Source organism: Macaca nemestrina, chromosome 2, assembly GCF_043159975.1.
Source record: "Macaca nemestrina isolate mMacNem1 chromosome 2, mMacNem.hap1, whole genome shotgun sequence".
Classification (NCBI taxonomy): domain Eukaryota; kingdom Metazoa; phylum Chordata; class Mammalia; order Primates; family Cercopithecidae; genus Macaca; species Macaca nemestrina.
This window is the reverse complement of record NC_092126.1, coordinates 114,230,345-114,247,096: the sequence shown is the minus strand read 5'-3', so window position 1 is coordinate 114,247,096 and position 16,752 is coordinate 114,230,345. Positions and strand designations below refer to the sequence as shown.

Here is a 16,752-nt window from a genome sequence, read left to right as displayed (position 1 = left end):
CTTAACCTTAACCCTTTACAAGATTCTTTCAATTCATCTTCAACCTGGGGCACGCACACCCCTGGAGAAAAATAAAGTCTTACTAAAAGATAAAGAACCACAAATGGTTTTAAGATAATCCATTTCCAGATCCTTTGTCTCCTTTATAGGACTTCCTCAAACAAATCTGCCTGAGAACACACTTAAAGTTGAGGCACCCATACTGGTTCCTCCTTTCTCATCTCCCTTTGCACAGTAATGTCTCTTCACCCATCTTCAAACTAACCAAGGTGCACTCCCCTGAAACTCCATCCAGGACATCAAAGGAATCATTCTAAGAACTGGGAAAGAACCAGAGACCTACATATATTTCTTACTAAGGGCAAAACATTGTCTGTTTGAGGCCTAAGAGACAATTACAAAACATTCCACCCAACAACAGCAGCATAGTTATCAAGTGCTCATGAAACACTTGATAGAGCCTGTTATGCCATAAACAAGTTTCAATAAATGTAAAAGGGCTGAAATTACATAAACTATAATCAATCTCCTGTAACAGCAGGAAAATTAGGGAATATACAAATATCTGGAAATTAAACAACACACTCCTAATTAACCAGTGAGTCAAAGAGGAAATCAGAAAGGAAAACAGAAAAGACTTTGAGATGAATAAAAATGAGACTACCACCTGTCAAATCTTACAAGAGGCAGCCGGACATGGTGGTTCATGACTATAATCCCAGCACTTTGGGAGGCCGAGGCAGGCAGATCAGTTGAGGTGAGGAGATCGAGACCAGCCTGGCCAATATGGCGAAACCCCGTCTCTACTAAAAATACAAAAATTAGCCAGGCGTGGTGGAAGGTGCCTATAGTCCCAGCTTCACAGGAGGCTGAGGCAGGAGAATTGCTTGAACCTGGGAGGCACAGGTTGCAATAAGCTGAGATCATGCCACCGCACTCCAGCCTGGGCAACAGAGCGAGACTCCACCTCAAAAAATAAAAATAAAAAGTCTTACAAGAGGTGGCTAAAGAACTGCTTAGGGGAACATTTATTGCTATAAATATCTCTACTAAAAAAGAAGACAAATTTAAAATAACTTAAACGACCACCATAAGAAACTGGAAAAAAGAATAGAAAATTAACTAAGGCAAGCAAAGGAAAAAATGACAATGATTAGAGTTGAAGTAAATGAAATAAATGGAAAAGAGAGAAAACTGGCAAAACTGAAAGTTGGTTTTTTGAAAAGATCCATAAATGTGGCAGGTCTTTAGTCGGACTGACCAAGATTTTTTTAAAAGACTTAAATTACTAAAATCAGGAATAAGACATGGAACATCACCACCTACCTTATAAAAGTAAAAAATGATTATAAAAGAACACTATGGACTGTACACCAGATTAGATAATTTACAAGAAATGGACAAATTCCTAAAAAAGACAAATTACTGAAGAAATAGAAAATCTGAATATGCCTGTAACAAGTAAAAAGATCAAATTAGTACTTTTAAAACTTCCTACAAAAAAAAAAGCACAGCCCAGAAAAGCACAGCCCAGATGGCTTCTCTGGAGAAATCTACCAAACATTCAAATAATTAGTATCATCAATCCTTCATAAACTCTTGCAAGACAAAAGGAAAGAACATTTCCCAACTAATTATATGGGGCCAGTATTACCCTAATATCAGAACAAGACAAAGACATCAAACAAAAACTACAGAATAATATTTTTATTAATACAAACACAAGAATCTTCAACAAAATATTACCAGCAACATTAAAAAGGACTGGGCCGGGCGCAGTGGCTCACGCCTGTAATCCTAGCACTTTGGGAGGCCAAGGAGGGTGGATCATGTGGTCAGGAGATCAAGACCATCCTGGCTAACACAGTGAAACCCCGTCTCCACTAAAAAATACAAAAAATTAGCCGGGCATGGTGGCAGGCGCCTGTAGTCCCAGCTACTCGGGAGGCTGAGGCAGGAGAATAGCGTGAACCCAGGAGGCAGAGCTTGCAGTGAGCCAAGATCACCACAAGCCTGGGCGACAGAGCGAAACTCTGTCTCAAAAAAAAAAAAAAAGGACTAAGCAACATTACAAGTATGATTTATTCCAGGAAATGCAAGGTCAGGTCAATATATGAAAATCAATTCATGTACTATGTAATATTAATAAAGGACAAAAACCATAGTCATCACAATATATGTATGCAAGAAAAAAGCCAGTGACCTTCTTTATTATTTCAAAAGTTTTTGGGAAACAGGTGGTTCTTGGTTATATGGATAAGTTCTTTAGTGGAGATTTCTGAGATTTGGGTACACCCATCACCTGAGCAGTGTATGCTGTGCCCAATGTGAAGTATTTTATCCCACCTCTTATGTCTTTACATCCTCATGGCTTAGCTCCCACTTAGAAGTGAGAATGTATAGTATTTGGTTTTCCATTCCTCAGTTACTTCACTTAGAATAATAGTCTCCAACTCCATCCAGGTTGCTGCAAATGCCATTATTTTGCTCCTTTTTATGGCTGAGCAGTAGTCCATGCTGTCCATATCACATTTTCTTTAGACACTCATTGGTTAACGGGCATTTAGGCTGGTTCCATATTTTTGCAATTGCAAATTGTGCTGCTATAAACATGGATCTGTAAGTATCTTTTTCATATAATGACTTATTTCCTTTGGGTAGTGAGACTGCTCAATCAAATGGTATTTCTACTTTTAGTTATTTAAGGAATCTCCATTCTGTTTTCCATAGTGGTTGTACTAGTTTACATTCCCACCACCAATTTAAAAAGTGTTCCCTTTTTACTACATCCATGTCAACATCTATTTTTTTATTATTTTGTAATTATGGCCATTGTTGCAGAGTAAAGTGGTATCTCGTTGTAGTTTTGATCTCATTTCCCTGATAGTGATGTTGAGCATTTTTTCATATGTTTGTTGGCCATCTGTATATTGTCTTTTGAGAACTGTTTATTCATGTCCTTTACCCACTTTTTGATGGGATTATTTGTTTCTTTTTGTTGCTGATTTGAGTTCCTCATAGATTCTGGATATTAGTCCTTTGTCAAATGCATAGTTTGCAAAGATTTTCTCTGGGTTGTCTGTTTACTCTGCTGATTTTTTTTTTTGTGTGTGTGTGCTGTATAAAAGTTTTTTAGTTCAATTAGGTCCCATCTATTTATTTTTATTTTTGTTGCATTTGCTTTTGGGTTCTTGGTCATGAACTCTTTGCCTAAGTCAATGTTTAGAAGAGTTTTTCTGATATTATCTTGTAGAAATTTTTGGTTTCAGGTCTTTTTTTTAAAGAGATGGGAGTCTTGCTATGTTGCCCACGCTGGCCACAAACTCCTGGGTCCAGTGATCCTCCCACCTCAGCCTCTCAAGTACCTGGAACTATGGCAAACATCAGCATGCTCAGCTTCCAGCATCCTTTTGCAATAAAAACACTAAACAAACTAAAATAGAAGTGAACTTCCTTGACCTGATAAAGCCCACCTGTTTGTTTATTTTTGAGATGGAGTCTCACTCTTGTCACCCAGACTGGAGTACAATGGTGTGATCTCAGCTCACTGAAACCTCCACCTCCCGGGTTCAAGTGACTCTCCTGCCTCAGCCTCCCAAATAGCTGGGATTACAGGCACCCACCACAACACCGAGCTAGTTTTTGTATTTTTAGTAGAGACAGGGTTTCACCATGTTGGCCAGGCTGGTCTTGAACTCCTGCCCTTAGGTGATCTGCCCACTTCAGCCTCCCAGAGTGCTGCGATTACAAGTGTGAGATACCATGCCCAGCCCCACCTGTTTAAAAAAAAAAAATCATGGCTAATACTACAATGGTGAAGGACTGAATGCTTTCCCCTTAAGATCAGGAACAAGACAAAAATGTTCACTACTGTCAGCTCTACTTAACATTATAGTGGAAGAAAAGCCATTTGGTAAGAAAAAGAAATAAAAAGGCATCCAGATTGGAAAGAAAGAAGTAGAACTATCTCTAGTAGCTGATGGTATGAGTTTCTATACAGAAATTTCTAAGGAATCTACTAAAAAAAACTATTAGAATAAATAAGTTCAGCAATGCTGCAGGACAGATGATCAATATACAAAGTCAAGTGTATTTCTATGAATTAGCAGGGAACAATCCAAAAATAAAGTGAAGAAAACAATTCCTATTATAAATAGAATTCCACTAACAAATGTCTAACAAGTGACATCCCTTGACTATTATCAGGATTAGGAGTCTCAGCACTTTTGTCCATTGCATCTTGGTATCACAGCTGCCACGGAAAACACAACAAAGTCGAGCACTGGATGGAACAATGCTTTACTTGCATAAACGAAAACAGAACAGAGAGATGATGGTGGGCTTCAAGATGGCTGACTGGAGGCGACTAAGGCTCATTTCCTTCACCAAAACACTAAGTAGATAACCACACATCAAACAGAGCTTCTAAGGAAGAACACTGAAATTCAGCATAGAAGTGACAAGAAATCTCTGAGGCATAAAAGGAAAGGAAAGCAAGGCAGCCAGCCAGGTTTGGCTCAGTGCCAGGAGGCACTCCTCATTGTGAAAAAAAGGTAAATGAGAGATTCCCAAGTGATACAAATTCCCATTGCAGACTCCCACAATCGTAGCCATGGGAGAGCCCCTAGGCCCTTGTGGACCCTAAGACTATTAAAGGGAGATCCCAGGAGCCCACACAATGGCATTATTGCAGAGAAGGCATTACTGCCAGGTCCTACATACCCACTAGAGACACGAGCATCCACAGCATAGTGCCATTTTGAAATCACAGCCCCCACTAGACTACATCCTCCACTAGGGCCCTACAACCCTTAAATCTCCACATCCCTAAAGCCCCAGTGACATCCTCCCATGTCCACCTGAAGCATCAAGACACACCACCTGGACCCAGTAGTGCAACCAGGTCCCCTGCAGTACAGCCAATGCATTGCCCTACATCCTGAGAAATGGGCAGCACAGCACACCAGGGAGGCTGCCCCAAAGACAAAAAGAACAGAAGCATACACTCCCCACAGCCTGAGAGTCACCTACACAGGGCCACTGCCACTGACAGCAACCTCAACCCCTCCAGCAGCAGGGTTCCCATGAATATTCAAGGGCCTTTAGAGTGCCTAGAGACCAGTCTGCATGGATGCCATCCCAGGAACTGAAAATAGGTCCACACCGCCCACCACCACCTGCATGCACCATTAGCAGGGCCAGAGGACTGCCCACACTACCCACCACCACCATTGTCAACACCTGCACATGCCATCCAAGTGTGTGTGGATGGGCCACTCTGTCCACCACTAGCAACGCACATGTGGGCTGTCCAAAGGCATAAAAAGGGGGCCACCCCATCTAGCTGAAAACACCTATGTGCACCTCACAGGGGCCTAGGGATCAACATGCCAAGACTGCACCACCACCACCACACACATACCCCACCTGGGGGCCAGGAGACTGTCTTGCCCAGCCCACCACCACCACCACTGGCATCCATGCACACCAATCGGGGCCTAAAGGTGGCACACCACTGCGACTGCCACCACCAACATCGTGCACACCACCCAGGGGCCTATGGCAATGGCCACTCAGCCCACCACTGTAATCACTACCACCTGAGAATGACACCAGAAGGCCCAAGAACTGACCCAGCTCAGACTCACAACTACAGATACACACATACACTGCCCAGTGGCCCAAGGACTAGCAAATCTCTCCCGCTACCACTGCCCAAGGACCAGCCCATCTGAAATCCCCATCCCCACCAAAGACTCACCAGTTTCCACTAACAACCACAGCCTAAGCCACTGAGAAATTCACAGACAACACTGACACTCATTACAGCCAAAGAAACCATACAGGGATGTATTAGGCTGTTCTAGCATTGCTATGAAGAAATACCAAGGACTGGGTCATTTTTTTTTTTTTTTTTTTGAGATGGAGTCTCTCTTCTGTTGCCCACGCTGGAGTGCAGTGGCACAATCTTGGCTCACTTCAACCTCTGCTTTCTGGGTCCAAGTGATTCTCATGCCTCAGCCACCCAGACAGCTGAGATTACAGTCGTGCCCCACCACACCCGGCTAATTTTTTTGTATTTTTAGTAGAGACAGGTTTTCACCATGTTGGCCAGGCTGGTGGCGTGAGCCACTGCACCTGGCCAAGACTGGGTAATTTTGAAAAGAAGTTTCAAACTGGCTCACAGTTCCACAGGTAGTAGCATGGCAACATCTGCTTCTGGGGAGGCCTCAGGGAGCTTTTACTCATGGCAGAAGGCAAAGCCAGAGCAGGCATCTTCACATGGCCAAAGCAGGAGAAAGAGAGAGAGGGAAGAGATGAACACTATACATTTTTAAACAACCAGATCTCACAACAACCCACTCGCTCACTATCATAAAAACAGCACTGAGGGGATGGTGCTAAGCCATTCATAAAGGACCATTCCCACAATCCAATCACTTCCTACCAGGCCCCACCTCCAATACTGGGGATTACAATTCAATGTGAGATTTGCTGGGGACACAGAAAAAAATCAGAACTTTTCTCTTTTCAAATAACCAAGTCAAACCAAAAAAAAGAATATAAAAGAGTAAAGAAAGCCTATGAGACACACAAGACACCATCATAAAGCAAATAAATAATTGAATTTTGAGAGTTCCAGAGAAGAGATGGGCAAAGGTATAGAAAACTTGCCTAACAAGGTAATAACTAAAAACTTTCCCAGTCTTGCAAAAGACAAACACATCCAGACACAGGAAACTTAAAGGTCTCCATATAGATTCTATCCCATAAGGTTTTCTCCAAGGCACATTTTACCCAAACAGTAAAAAGTCAGACAGTTCTAAAAACAGCAAGAAAAAAGCATCAAATAACATATAAGGGAAACTTCATCAGACTGACAGCAGCTTCCTCAGCAAAAACCTCACAGGCCAGGAGAGAACAGAATGATATATTCAAAGTACTGAAAGAAAAAATCTGCTAGGTAACAATACTATATTCAGCAAAACTATCCTTCAAAATAGAAATAAAAGTCTTTCCCAGACAAGCAAAAACTGAAACAATTCATAACCACTATACTGGCCCTAAAGAAATGCGTAAGGGAGTCCCACATCTGTAGCAGTCCTTTTTCACACTGCTATAAAGAACTTCCCTAAGACCGGGTAGTTTATAAAGGAAAGGGTTTAATTGACTCATAGTTCCACATGGCTGGGGAGGCCTCAGGAAACTTACAATCATGGCAGAAGGCAAAGGAGAAGCAGGCGCCTTCTTCACAAGGTGGCAGGAGGGAGAAGTGGACATACAGGAGAAAACGTCACTTTTTTTTTTTTTTTTTTTTTGAGACAGAGTCTCACTCTGTCACTCAGGTTGGAGTGCAGTGCCATCTCAGCTCACTGCAACCTCTGCCTCCCAGGTTCAAGCAAGTCTCATGCCTCAGCCTCCCGAGCAGCTCAGATTACAAGCGTGCACTGCCATACCCAGCTAATTTTTGTATTTTTTAGTAGAGACGAGGTGTCACCACGTTGGCCAGGCTGGTCTTGAACTCCTGGCCTCAAGTGATCCACCTGCCTCAGCCTCCTGAAGCGCTGGAATTACATGTGAACCACCATGCCCAGCCAGAAAACTGCCGCTTTCAAAACCATCAGATCTCGGCTGTGCGGGGTAGCTCATGCCTGTAATCCCCACATTTTGGGACACCAAGGTAGGCAGATCAAGAGGTCAGATCCAGACCAGCCTGGCCAGCATGGTGAAACCCCATCTCTACTAAAAACACAAAAAATTAGCCGGGCATGGTGGCGCGTGCCTGTATCTCTGCTACTTGGGAGGCTGAGGCAGGAGAATTGCTTGAACCCAGCAGGCAGAGGTTGCAGTGAGCCAAGATCACGCCACTGCACTCCAGCCTGGGCAACAGAGCGAGACTCCAAAAAAAAAAAAAAATCAGATCTCGTAAGAATTCACTCACTATCAAGAGAACAGCATGAAGGGTACTGCCCCCAGGATCCAATCAACTCCCTCCCTCAACACGTGGGGATTACAGTTCAAGACAAGATTTGGGTGGGGACACAGAGCTAAACCATATCAACATCTCAAAGCAAAAGGTGATACATATCATCATGAAAACACATGACAGTATGAAACTCACTGGTAGAACAGGATACACAAAAGAGAAAAAGAGTCAAACCACTACAGAAAACCGCCAAATCATAAAGGCCGACAATAAGAGAGGAAGAAAGGAACAAGGAATAGATTTTTAAAAATCAGAAAACAAGTAGCAAGTAGCAAACGGAGAGGTATAAGTCCTTAACTATCAGTGACAACCTAGAATGTAAACAGCTTAAATTCCCCAATTAAAAGATACAGAGGCCAGGTGTGGTGACTCACGCCTGTAATCCCAGCACTTTGGGAGGCCAAGGCAGACGGATCACTTGATGTCAGGAGTTTGAGACCAGCCTGGCCAACATGGCAAAACCCTGTCTCTACTAAAAATACAAGAAAAAAAAAATTAGCCGGGCGTCATGGCACATGCCTGTAATCCCAGCTACTCGGGAGGAGCAGAATAGCTTGAACCCAGGAAGGGGAGGTTTCAGTGAGCCGAGATTGAGCCACTGCACTCCAGCCTGGGTGACAGAGTGAGACTCTGTCTCAAAAAAAAAAAAAAATTGCTGCCTACAAGAAATGCACTTCACCTATAAAGACACACATAGTCTGAAAGTGAAGAGATGGAAAAAATATGTTTCCACGCATACTGGAGTAATTATAGTAACAGAGTCATTATATGATTACTTTATACTTATATAACAAGAATATAACAACCATAAATAAAATGCATCCAACACTGGAATACTCAGATACATAATGCAAATAACAGAACTAAAAAGAGAGATACCAGTACAATAATAGCTGGGGAATTTAACACTCACTTTTAGCACTGGACAGACCACCTATACAGAAAATAAACAAAGAAACTTCAGACTTAACCTGCACTGTAGAACAAATGGACCTAACAGAGATTTACAGAATATTGTATCCAACTGCTGCAGAATACACATTCTTCACATCAGCACGTAAAAGTTTTCCCAGGATAGACCATATGTTAGGTCATAAAGCAAGCCTCAACAAATTCTTAAAAATCAAAATGATATCAAGTATCTTCTCAGACCACAATAAAACAAATTAGAAATTAGTAACTAGAGGAATTTTGGAAACTGTACAAATAAATGAAAATTAAACAACATATTCCTGAATGATCACTGGGTCAATAAAGAAATTAGGAAGAAAATCAAAAACTTTCCTGAGACAAATCAAAATGGAAAAATAAAATACCTAAATCTATGGGATATGGAAAAAGCAAAGCTAAGAAAAAAGTTTATAGAAATAAACACCCATGTCAAAAAAGTAGAAGTTAACCTAACAATGTACCTCCAAGGAACGAGAAAAGAACAAAAAAATTACAGATGAAAAAAACAATAAATATCAGAGTGGGACTAAATGAAAGAAACCAAAATATACAAAGAATCAACAAATGAAAACTTGTTTTTCTAAAAAGATAAACAAAATCAATAAACAGCTAACTACAGTAACCCAGAAAAGAGAGAAAACCCAAATAAGTTCATAAACAGAAAAGAAGACATCACAACTGATATCACAGATACATAAAAGAATCATTAGACTGTATGAACAACTATATGCTAACAAATTGGAAACCCTAAAGAAAATATCTAAATTCTTGGACACATAAAACCCACCAAGACTGAACCAAGAAAAAAAAAAACAGAAAACCTGAACAGATCCTCAATAGTAAGTAATGAAATTGAATCAATAATAAAAAGTCTGCCAAAAAGAAAAAGGATCAATGGCTTTACTGCTGAATTCTACCAAACTTATGAAGAAGAACTAACACCGGTTCTTCTCAAATTATTCCAAAAATTGAAGTGGAAGGAATCCTTCCCAATTCATTCAACAATTTTAAGGAAGCTGAAAGCTTTTCCTTAAAATCTGGACCAAGACAAGGATGCCCACTTTCACTACTCTTATTCAACACAGTACTGCAGGTCCTAGCTACAGCAATCAGGCAAGAGAAATAAAAGGCATTCAAACTGAGAAAAAGGAAGTCAAACTGTCCCTCATCTGAAAACAGTATGATCTTATACACAGAAAAAGCTGAAGACTACGGGGAAAAAAAAAAGTCTTAGAACTAATAAATGCATTTGGCAAAGTTACAGGATACAAAATGAACATACAACAATCAGACTGGGCACAGTGGCTCACGCCTGTAATCCCAGCACTTCGGGAGGACGAGATGGGCAGATAGCTTGAGGTCAGGAGATTGAGACCAGCCTGACCAACATGGTGAAACCCCATCTGTACTAAAAATACCAAAAAAAGTTAACTGGGTATGGTGATGCACACCTGTAATCCAAGCTACTCGGCAGGCTGAGGCAGGAGAATCGCTTGAACTCAGCAGGCAGAGGCTGCAGTGAGCTGAGATCGTGCCACTGCACTCCAGCATGGGCGACAGAGCAAGACTCCGTGTCAAAAAAAAAAGAAAGAAAAAATCAGTAGCATTTCTATATGCCACTAATGAACTAGCTAAAACACACATGGAAAAATAAAACACCCAGGAATAAATTTAATCAAAGAGATGAAAGACCTCTACAACAAAAATGACAAAACACTGAAGGGAGAATTGAAGAGGACACAAAGAAATGGAAAGAAAGCCCATAATCATGGATCAAAAGAATTAATAGTGTTAAAATGACCATACTATCCAAAGAAATCTACAGATTCAATGCAATCCTCATTAAAGTACCAATTATATTCTTCACAGAAATAGAATAAACAATCTAAAATGTGTATGGAACCATAAAAGACCACGAATAGCCAAAGTAATCTTGTGCAAAAAGAACAAAGCTAGAGGCATCACAATATTGGACTACAAAGCTACAGTAAGCAAAGCAACATGGTACTGGCATTAAAAACAGACACATAAACCACTGGAACAGAAGAGAGAAAACCAGAAATAAATCCACCTATTTACAGCCAACTGATTTTCAACAAAGGTGCCAAAAATATACATTGGAGATAGGACACTTTCTTCCATAAATGGTGCTGAGAAAACTGGGGGTATCAATATGCAGAAGAATGAAACTAAACACCTGTCTCTCACCACACACAAAAATCAACTCAAAATGGATTAAGGACGTAAACGTAAGACCCAAAACTACAAAACTACTAAAAGAAAACACTGGTCTACACAAAGATTTTATGACTAAGACCTCAAAAGCACAGGCGACAAAAACAAAAATAAACAAATGGGGTTACGTTAAACTAAAAGCTTCCACACAGCAAAGGAAAACAATAAATAAAGAGACAACCTACAGAATGGGAGAAAATATTTGCAAACTATCTGGTTAGAACTAACATACAGAATATACAAGGAACTAAACAACAAAACCAAATAATCCCATTAAAAAGTAGGCAGCAAGCTGGGCAACAGCAAGCTCATGCCTGTAATACCATCACTTTCGGAGGCCAAGGTGGAAAGATCACTTGAGGCCACGGGTTCAAGACCAACCTGAGCAACACCGCAAGATCCAGTCTCTACAAAAAATTTAAAAATTAGCTGGGTGTGGCGGCGTGGACCTGTTGTCCTAGCTACTCAAGAGGATAGCTTGAGCCCAGGAATTTGAGGCTGCAGTGAGCCATGATCCTGCCACTGCACTCCAGCCTGGGTGACAAAGTAAGAACCTGTCTTTAAAAAAAAAAAAAAGGCCAGGTGCGGTGGCTCACGCCTGTAATCCCAACACTTTGGGAGGCCAAGGCAGATGGATCACGAGGTCAGGAGATCGAGACCATCCTGGCTAATATGGTGAAACCCTGTCTCTACTAAAAATACAAAAAATTAGCCGGGCGTGGTGGAGGGTGCCTGTAGTCCCAGCTACTCGGGAGGCTGAGGCAGGAGAATGGCGTGAACCAGGGAGGCGGAGTTTGCAGTGAGCCGAGATCGCAGCACTGCACTCCAGCCTGGGCGACAGAGCGAGACTCTGTCTCAAAAAAAAAAAAAAAAAAAAAAAAGCCACAAAGACTCTGTGTAGATATTCTCCAAAGAAGACATACGAATGGTGAGTTGGCATATGAAAAAATGATCAACATCACTAACCATCAGGGAAATGCAAATCAAAACCACTAGCTATTAACTCACCCCAGTTACAATGGCTATTATCAAAAAGGCAAAAAATAACAAATGCTGGCAAAGATGCAGAGAAAAGGGAACTCTTATGCACAGTTGGTAGGAATCTAAATTAGTATGGTCATTATGGAAAAGAGTATAGAGATTTCTCAAAGAACTAAAAACAGAACTTCCATATGGTCTAGCAATCTCACAACCCAGTATCTATCCAAAAGAAAGGAAATCAGTATATATCAAAAGGATACTGGCACTCCCATGTTTATCACAGCACTATTCACAATACCCAAGATACGGAATCAACCTAAGTGTCTGTCAGTGGATATGGATAAAGATAACGTGGTATATACACACAATAGAATACTATTCAACCATAAAAAAACAATGTAATTCTGCCATTTGCAGCAATGCAGTTGGAACTAGAGGTCATTATGTGAAATGAAATAAGTCAGGCACAGAAAATAAATATTACATGTTCTCTCTCAAATGTGGGAGCTTTTTAAAAAAAAATGGATCTCATGGATGTAGAGAGTAGAATGATGGTTACCAAAGGCTGGAAAAGGCGGGGACGAACAAAGGGGCGGTTGGTCAATGGGTACAAACACATAGTTAGATTGAAGAAATAAGTTCTAGCACTGGACAGCACAGTAGTAATATACAACTTATTGTATATTTCAGAAAAGCTAGAAGATAATATTTATTTTGTCTTGTCTTCTTTGACACAGAGTTTCACTCTTTTCACCCAGGCTAGAGTGCAATGGTGCGATCTCCGCTCATTGCAACCTCCACCTCCTGGGTTCAAGTGATTCTCCTGCCTCAGCCTCCCAAGTAGCTGAGATTAGAAGCATGCACCACTATGTCTGGCTAATTTCATATTTTTAGTAGAGACAGGGTTTCACCATGTTGGCCAGGCTGGTCTCGAACTCATGACCTCAGGTGACCTTGCCTGCTTCAGCCTCCCAAAGTGCTGGGATTACGGGTGTTTGCCACCACTCCCTTCCAGAAAAGGACATTTGAAGTGTTTCCAGTACAAAGAAATGATCAATGTTTGGGGTAATGAATATCCTACATACTCTAATTTGCTCACTAAACATTGTATGCATGTATCAAAATATCACATGTATTCCATAAATATGTACGATTATTACATATCAATAAAAAAGAAAAAGAAATAGAGCAAGATCAGCTTCAGTAGTAGACTTTTGTCTCCCATGGCTAGTGGATCCTTCCTGATAGCTGACACAGGGCAATAGGTTGGACTGCAAGCCTCTTGAGCTGCAGTAAAAGAACCTTGTCCCCTCTCTGCAGAAGACAGATATAGTAACAAAGTTGACTAGTTGCCATATGATATATACACTTAAGCAGAACAAGGGAATACACACAGTCTTAAAAAGGGAGATATTCCCATACAAGGGGATAAGTCCAACACAGGCTGAAGACTCTTTCTCTTCTAAGGACATATTCCAGGCCCAAGGCCCATTCTTATGAAGCCAAGACAGAGTCAAAAGACTGAGCACATGACTTCTTTCCTACCAATTCCACTTATAATAGAATCAAAAAGAATAAAATACTTAGGTACAAAGTGTCTAAAAACAAGTGCAATACGTACATTGAAAACTGTAAAATGTTCCTGAAAAAAAAAATTAAAGAAGAACTAAACTACAAATACATGGTTCAGAAGACTTAATGTTAAGATGGCAATAGTCCACAAACTGATCTACAGATGCAATGCTATCAATACCAAAATCACAGCTGACCTTACAGTAACTGACAAGCTGGTCTTTAAAATTCATAGAGAAATACAAAACCTAGAATAGCCAAAAAGATCTTGAAAAAGAAGAAAGTTATACCAATTTCCAAATTTCAAAGCTTACTACAAATCTGCAGTAATCAAGACAGTGTGATAATGGTATAACTCTCAACAAAATTGAACTGGATGTCCAGAAATAAACCCTTACATTTACAGTAAAGTGATTTTCAAGAAGGGTGCCCTTCCTCAAGAATAGGCAAAAAAGAGTCTTTTAAGCAAATAGTACTAGAACAATTGGATATTCGCATGCAAAAGAATAAAACTGTACTCCTACATCAGAGAATACACAAAATTAACTCAAAATATATCAAAGACCTAAAAGTAAGAGCTAAAAATATAAAATGCCTAAACAAAACATAATAGTAAATCTTCATGAGCTTAGAATAGGCAATGACTTATTATATACAACACCAAAAGCACAAACAACAAAAGAAAAAGTACTAGGCTTCATCAAAATTTAAAACTTTTGTGCTACAAATGATACCATCAAGAAAGTGAAAAGACAATTCACAAAATGGAGAAACTATTTGCAAATCTTATACTTGATAAGGAACTTTTAACTAGAATACATAAAGAACTTTGAAAACTCAGTAACAAAAAAAGACAACCTGATATTTAAAAGGCAAAGCATCTCAGCCAGGTGCAGTAGCTCATACCTGTAATCCCAGCACTTTGGGAGGCTGAGGTGGGAGGGATCATGTGAGGTCAGGAGTTCCAGACCAGCACGGCCAACATGGTGAAACTAAAAATACAAAATACTAAAAATACAAAAATTAGTTGGGCATGGTGGCATGCCTGTAATCCCAGCTACTCAAGAGGCTGAGGCAGGAAAATTGCTTGAACCCACGAGACGGGGGTTGCAGTGAACCAAGATCATACCACTGCACTCCAGCCTGGGTGAGACAGAGCAAGACTCTGTCTCAATAAAAATAAAAAATAAAAAAAAAAAACACTCAAAATTGGAATTATCAAGTCTGTAGAAACAAAAAAGATTGAGGAAAAGTAAACAGAGACTAAGAGACATGTGGATACCATCAAGCAGACCAACAGACAAGTTGTGGGTATCCCAGAAAAGACAGAGAAAGGAACAGAGGGCTTATTTGAAGAAATAATTACCAAAAACTTCCAAAATTTGGTCAAAGATATGAATATAAACATCTGAGAAGCCCAATGAACTCCAAGCAGCATAAACTCAGAGACTCCCAATGTGGCACATTATAATCAAACTTTAGAAAGACAAAGACAGAGAATCTGGAAAGCAGCAAGAGAGAAGCAACTCATCACAAAGGAAGTGTCATAAAGTTATCAGCAGATTTCTCAGCAGAAACCTTCAAGATCAGAAGAGATTTAGTTGATTCGACATGTTGAAGGGGACAAAAAAACAAAAACTGTCCACAAAGAATCCAGCCAAACTACCCTCCAAAAATGAAGGAGAAATTGAGATATTCCCAGACAACAGAAGCCATAAGACCTTGTTACTACTAGTCCCACTCTGCAAGAAATGCTAATGGGAGTCATTTGGGTTGAAATGAAAAAACATTAGACATAACTTGAAGCCATGTGGGAAAAAAAAAAGAGCACAACTCCATTTACAATAGCATTGAAAGAATAAGATACAAATGCTCCTCTACTTACGATGAGATTATGTCCTGAGAAACCCATCATAAGTATAAAATAGTTGAAAATGCATTTAATACATCTAACCTACTGAACATCATCACCTAGCCTAACCTACATTACATGCTCAGAACATTCACATTAGCCTACAGTTGGGCAAATTCATCTAACAAAAAGCCTGTTTTATAATAAAGTGTTGAATATCTCATGTAATTTATTAAATACCATAACAAAAATAAAAACAGATTGGTTGCATGGGCACTCAAAGTATAATTTCTACTGAATGCACATCACTTTCGCCCCATTATAAAGTCGAAAAATTGTAAGTCAAACCATCATAAGTCAAGGACCATCTGTACTTAGGAATAAACCTAACCAAGGAGGTAAAAGACGTGTTCATTGAAAACTACAGGCCAGGCGCGGTGGTTCACGCCTGTAATCCCAGCACTTTGGGAGGCCAAGACAGGCAGATCACAAGGTCAGGAGATCGAGATCATCGTAGCTAACACGGTGAAACCCCATCTCTACTAAAAATACAAAAAATTAGCCGGGCATGGTGGCAGAGGCCTGTAGTCCCAGCTACTTGGGAGGCTGAGGCAGGAGAATGGCGTGAACCTGGGAGGCGGAGCTTGCAGTGAGCCAAAATCACGCCACTGCACTCTAGTCTGAGTGACAGAGCGAGACTCCGTCTCAAAAAAAAAAAAAAGAAAGAAAGAAAACTACAAAACATTACTGAAAGAAATCAAAGAAAACAGAAATACATGGAAAGATATCTGGTGTTCATGAACTGGAAAACATAATATTATTAAGATGTCTACACCACCCAAAGTGATCGACAGATTCAATGTAATTGTCATCAAAATTTCAGTATCATTTTTTACAGAAGTAGAACCATCCTAAAATTCAAATGGAATCTGACTGATCCCCAAAGAACCAAGCCAACTGTGAAACAAAAAAAGTTTTTAAAAACTCACATTTTCCTATTTCAAAATATATTACAAAGCTACAGTAATCTAAAGAGGTATGGTACTGGCATAAAAACAGACATACAGACCAATGAAATAGAACAGAGAACCCAGAAATAAATTCTCACATATACAGTCAAATGACTTTCGATAAGGATACCAAGACCACTCAATGAGGAAAGACAGGCTTTTCA

The 16,752-nt window shown here is 40.2% G+C and overlaps 1 protein-coding gene across 11 annotated transcripts in view; it reads right to left on the bottom strand.

The window, feature by feature from the left end:
• The window catches only part of LOC105480503 (dedicator of cytokinesis 3), a 647,888-nt gene that overhangs the window by 598,519 nt on the left and 32,617 nt on the right, over positions 1–16,752 (bottom strand). Inside the window, exon 1 of one of the 11 annotated variants that reach the window (XM_071091781.1) lies at positions 6,186–6,291. The exons of the other annotated variants lie outside the window; for them this stretch is intronic. Coding sequence (XP_070947882.1) covers positions 6,186–6,276 — 91 coding nt within the window. The 5' untranslated portion in view covers positions 6,277–6,291. Of the gene's footprint in view, positions 1–6,185; positions 6,292–16,752 lie in introns of those variants that run through there. 11 annotated transcript variants of the gene reach the window in all.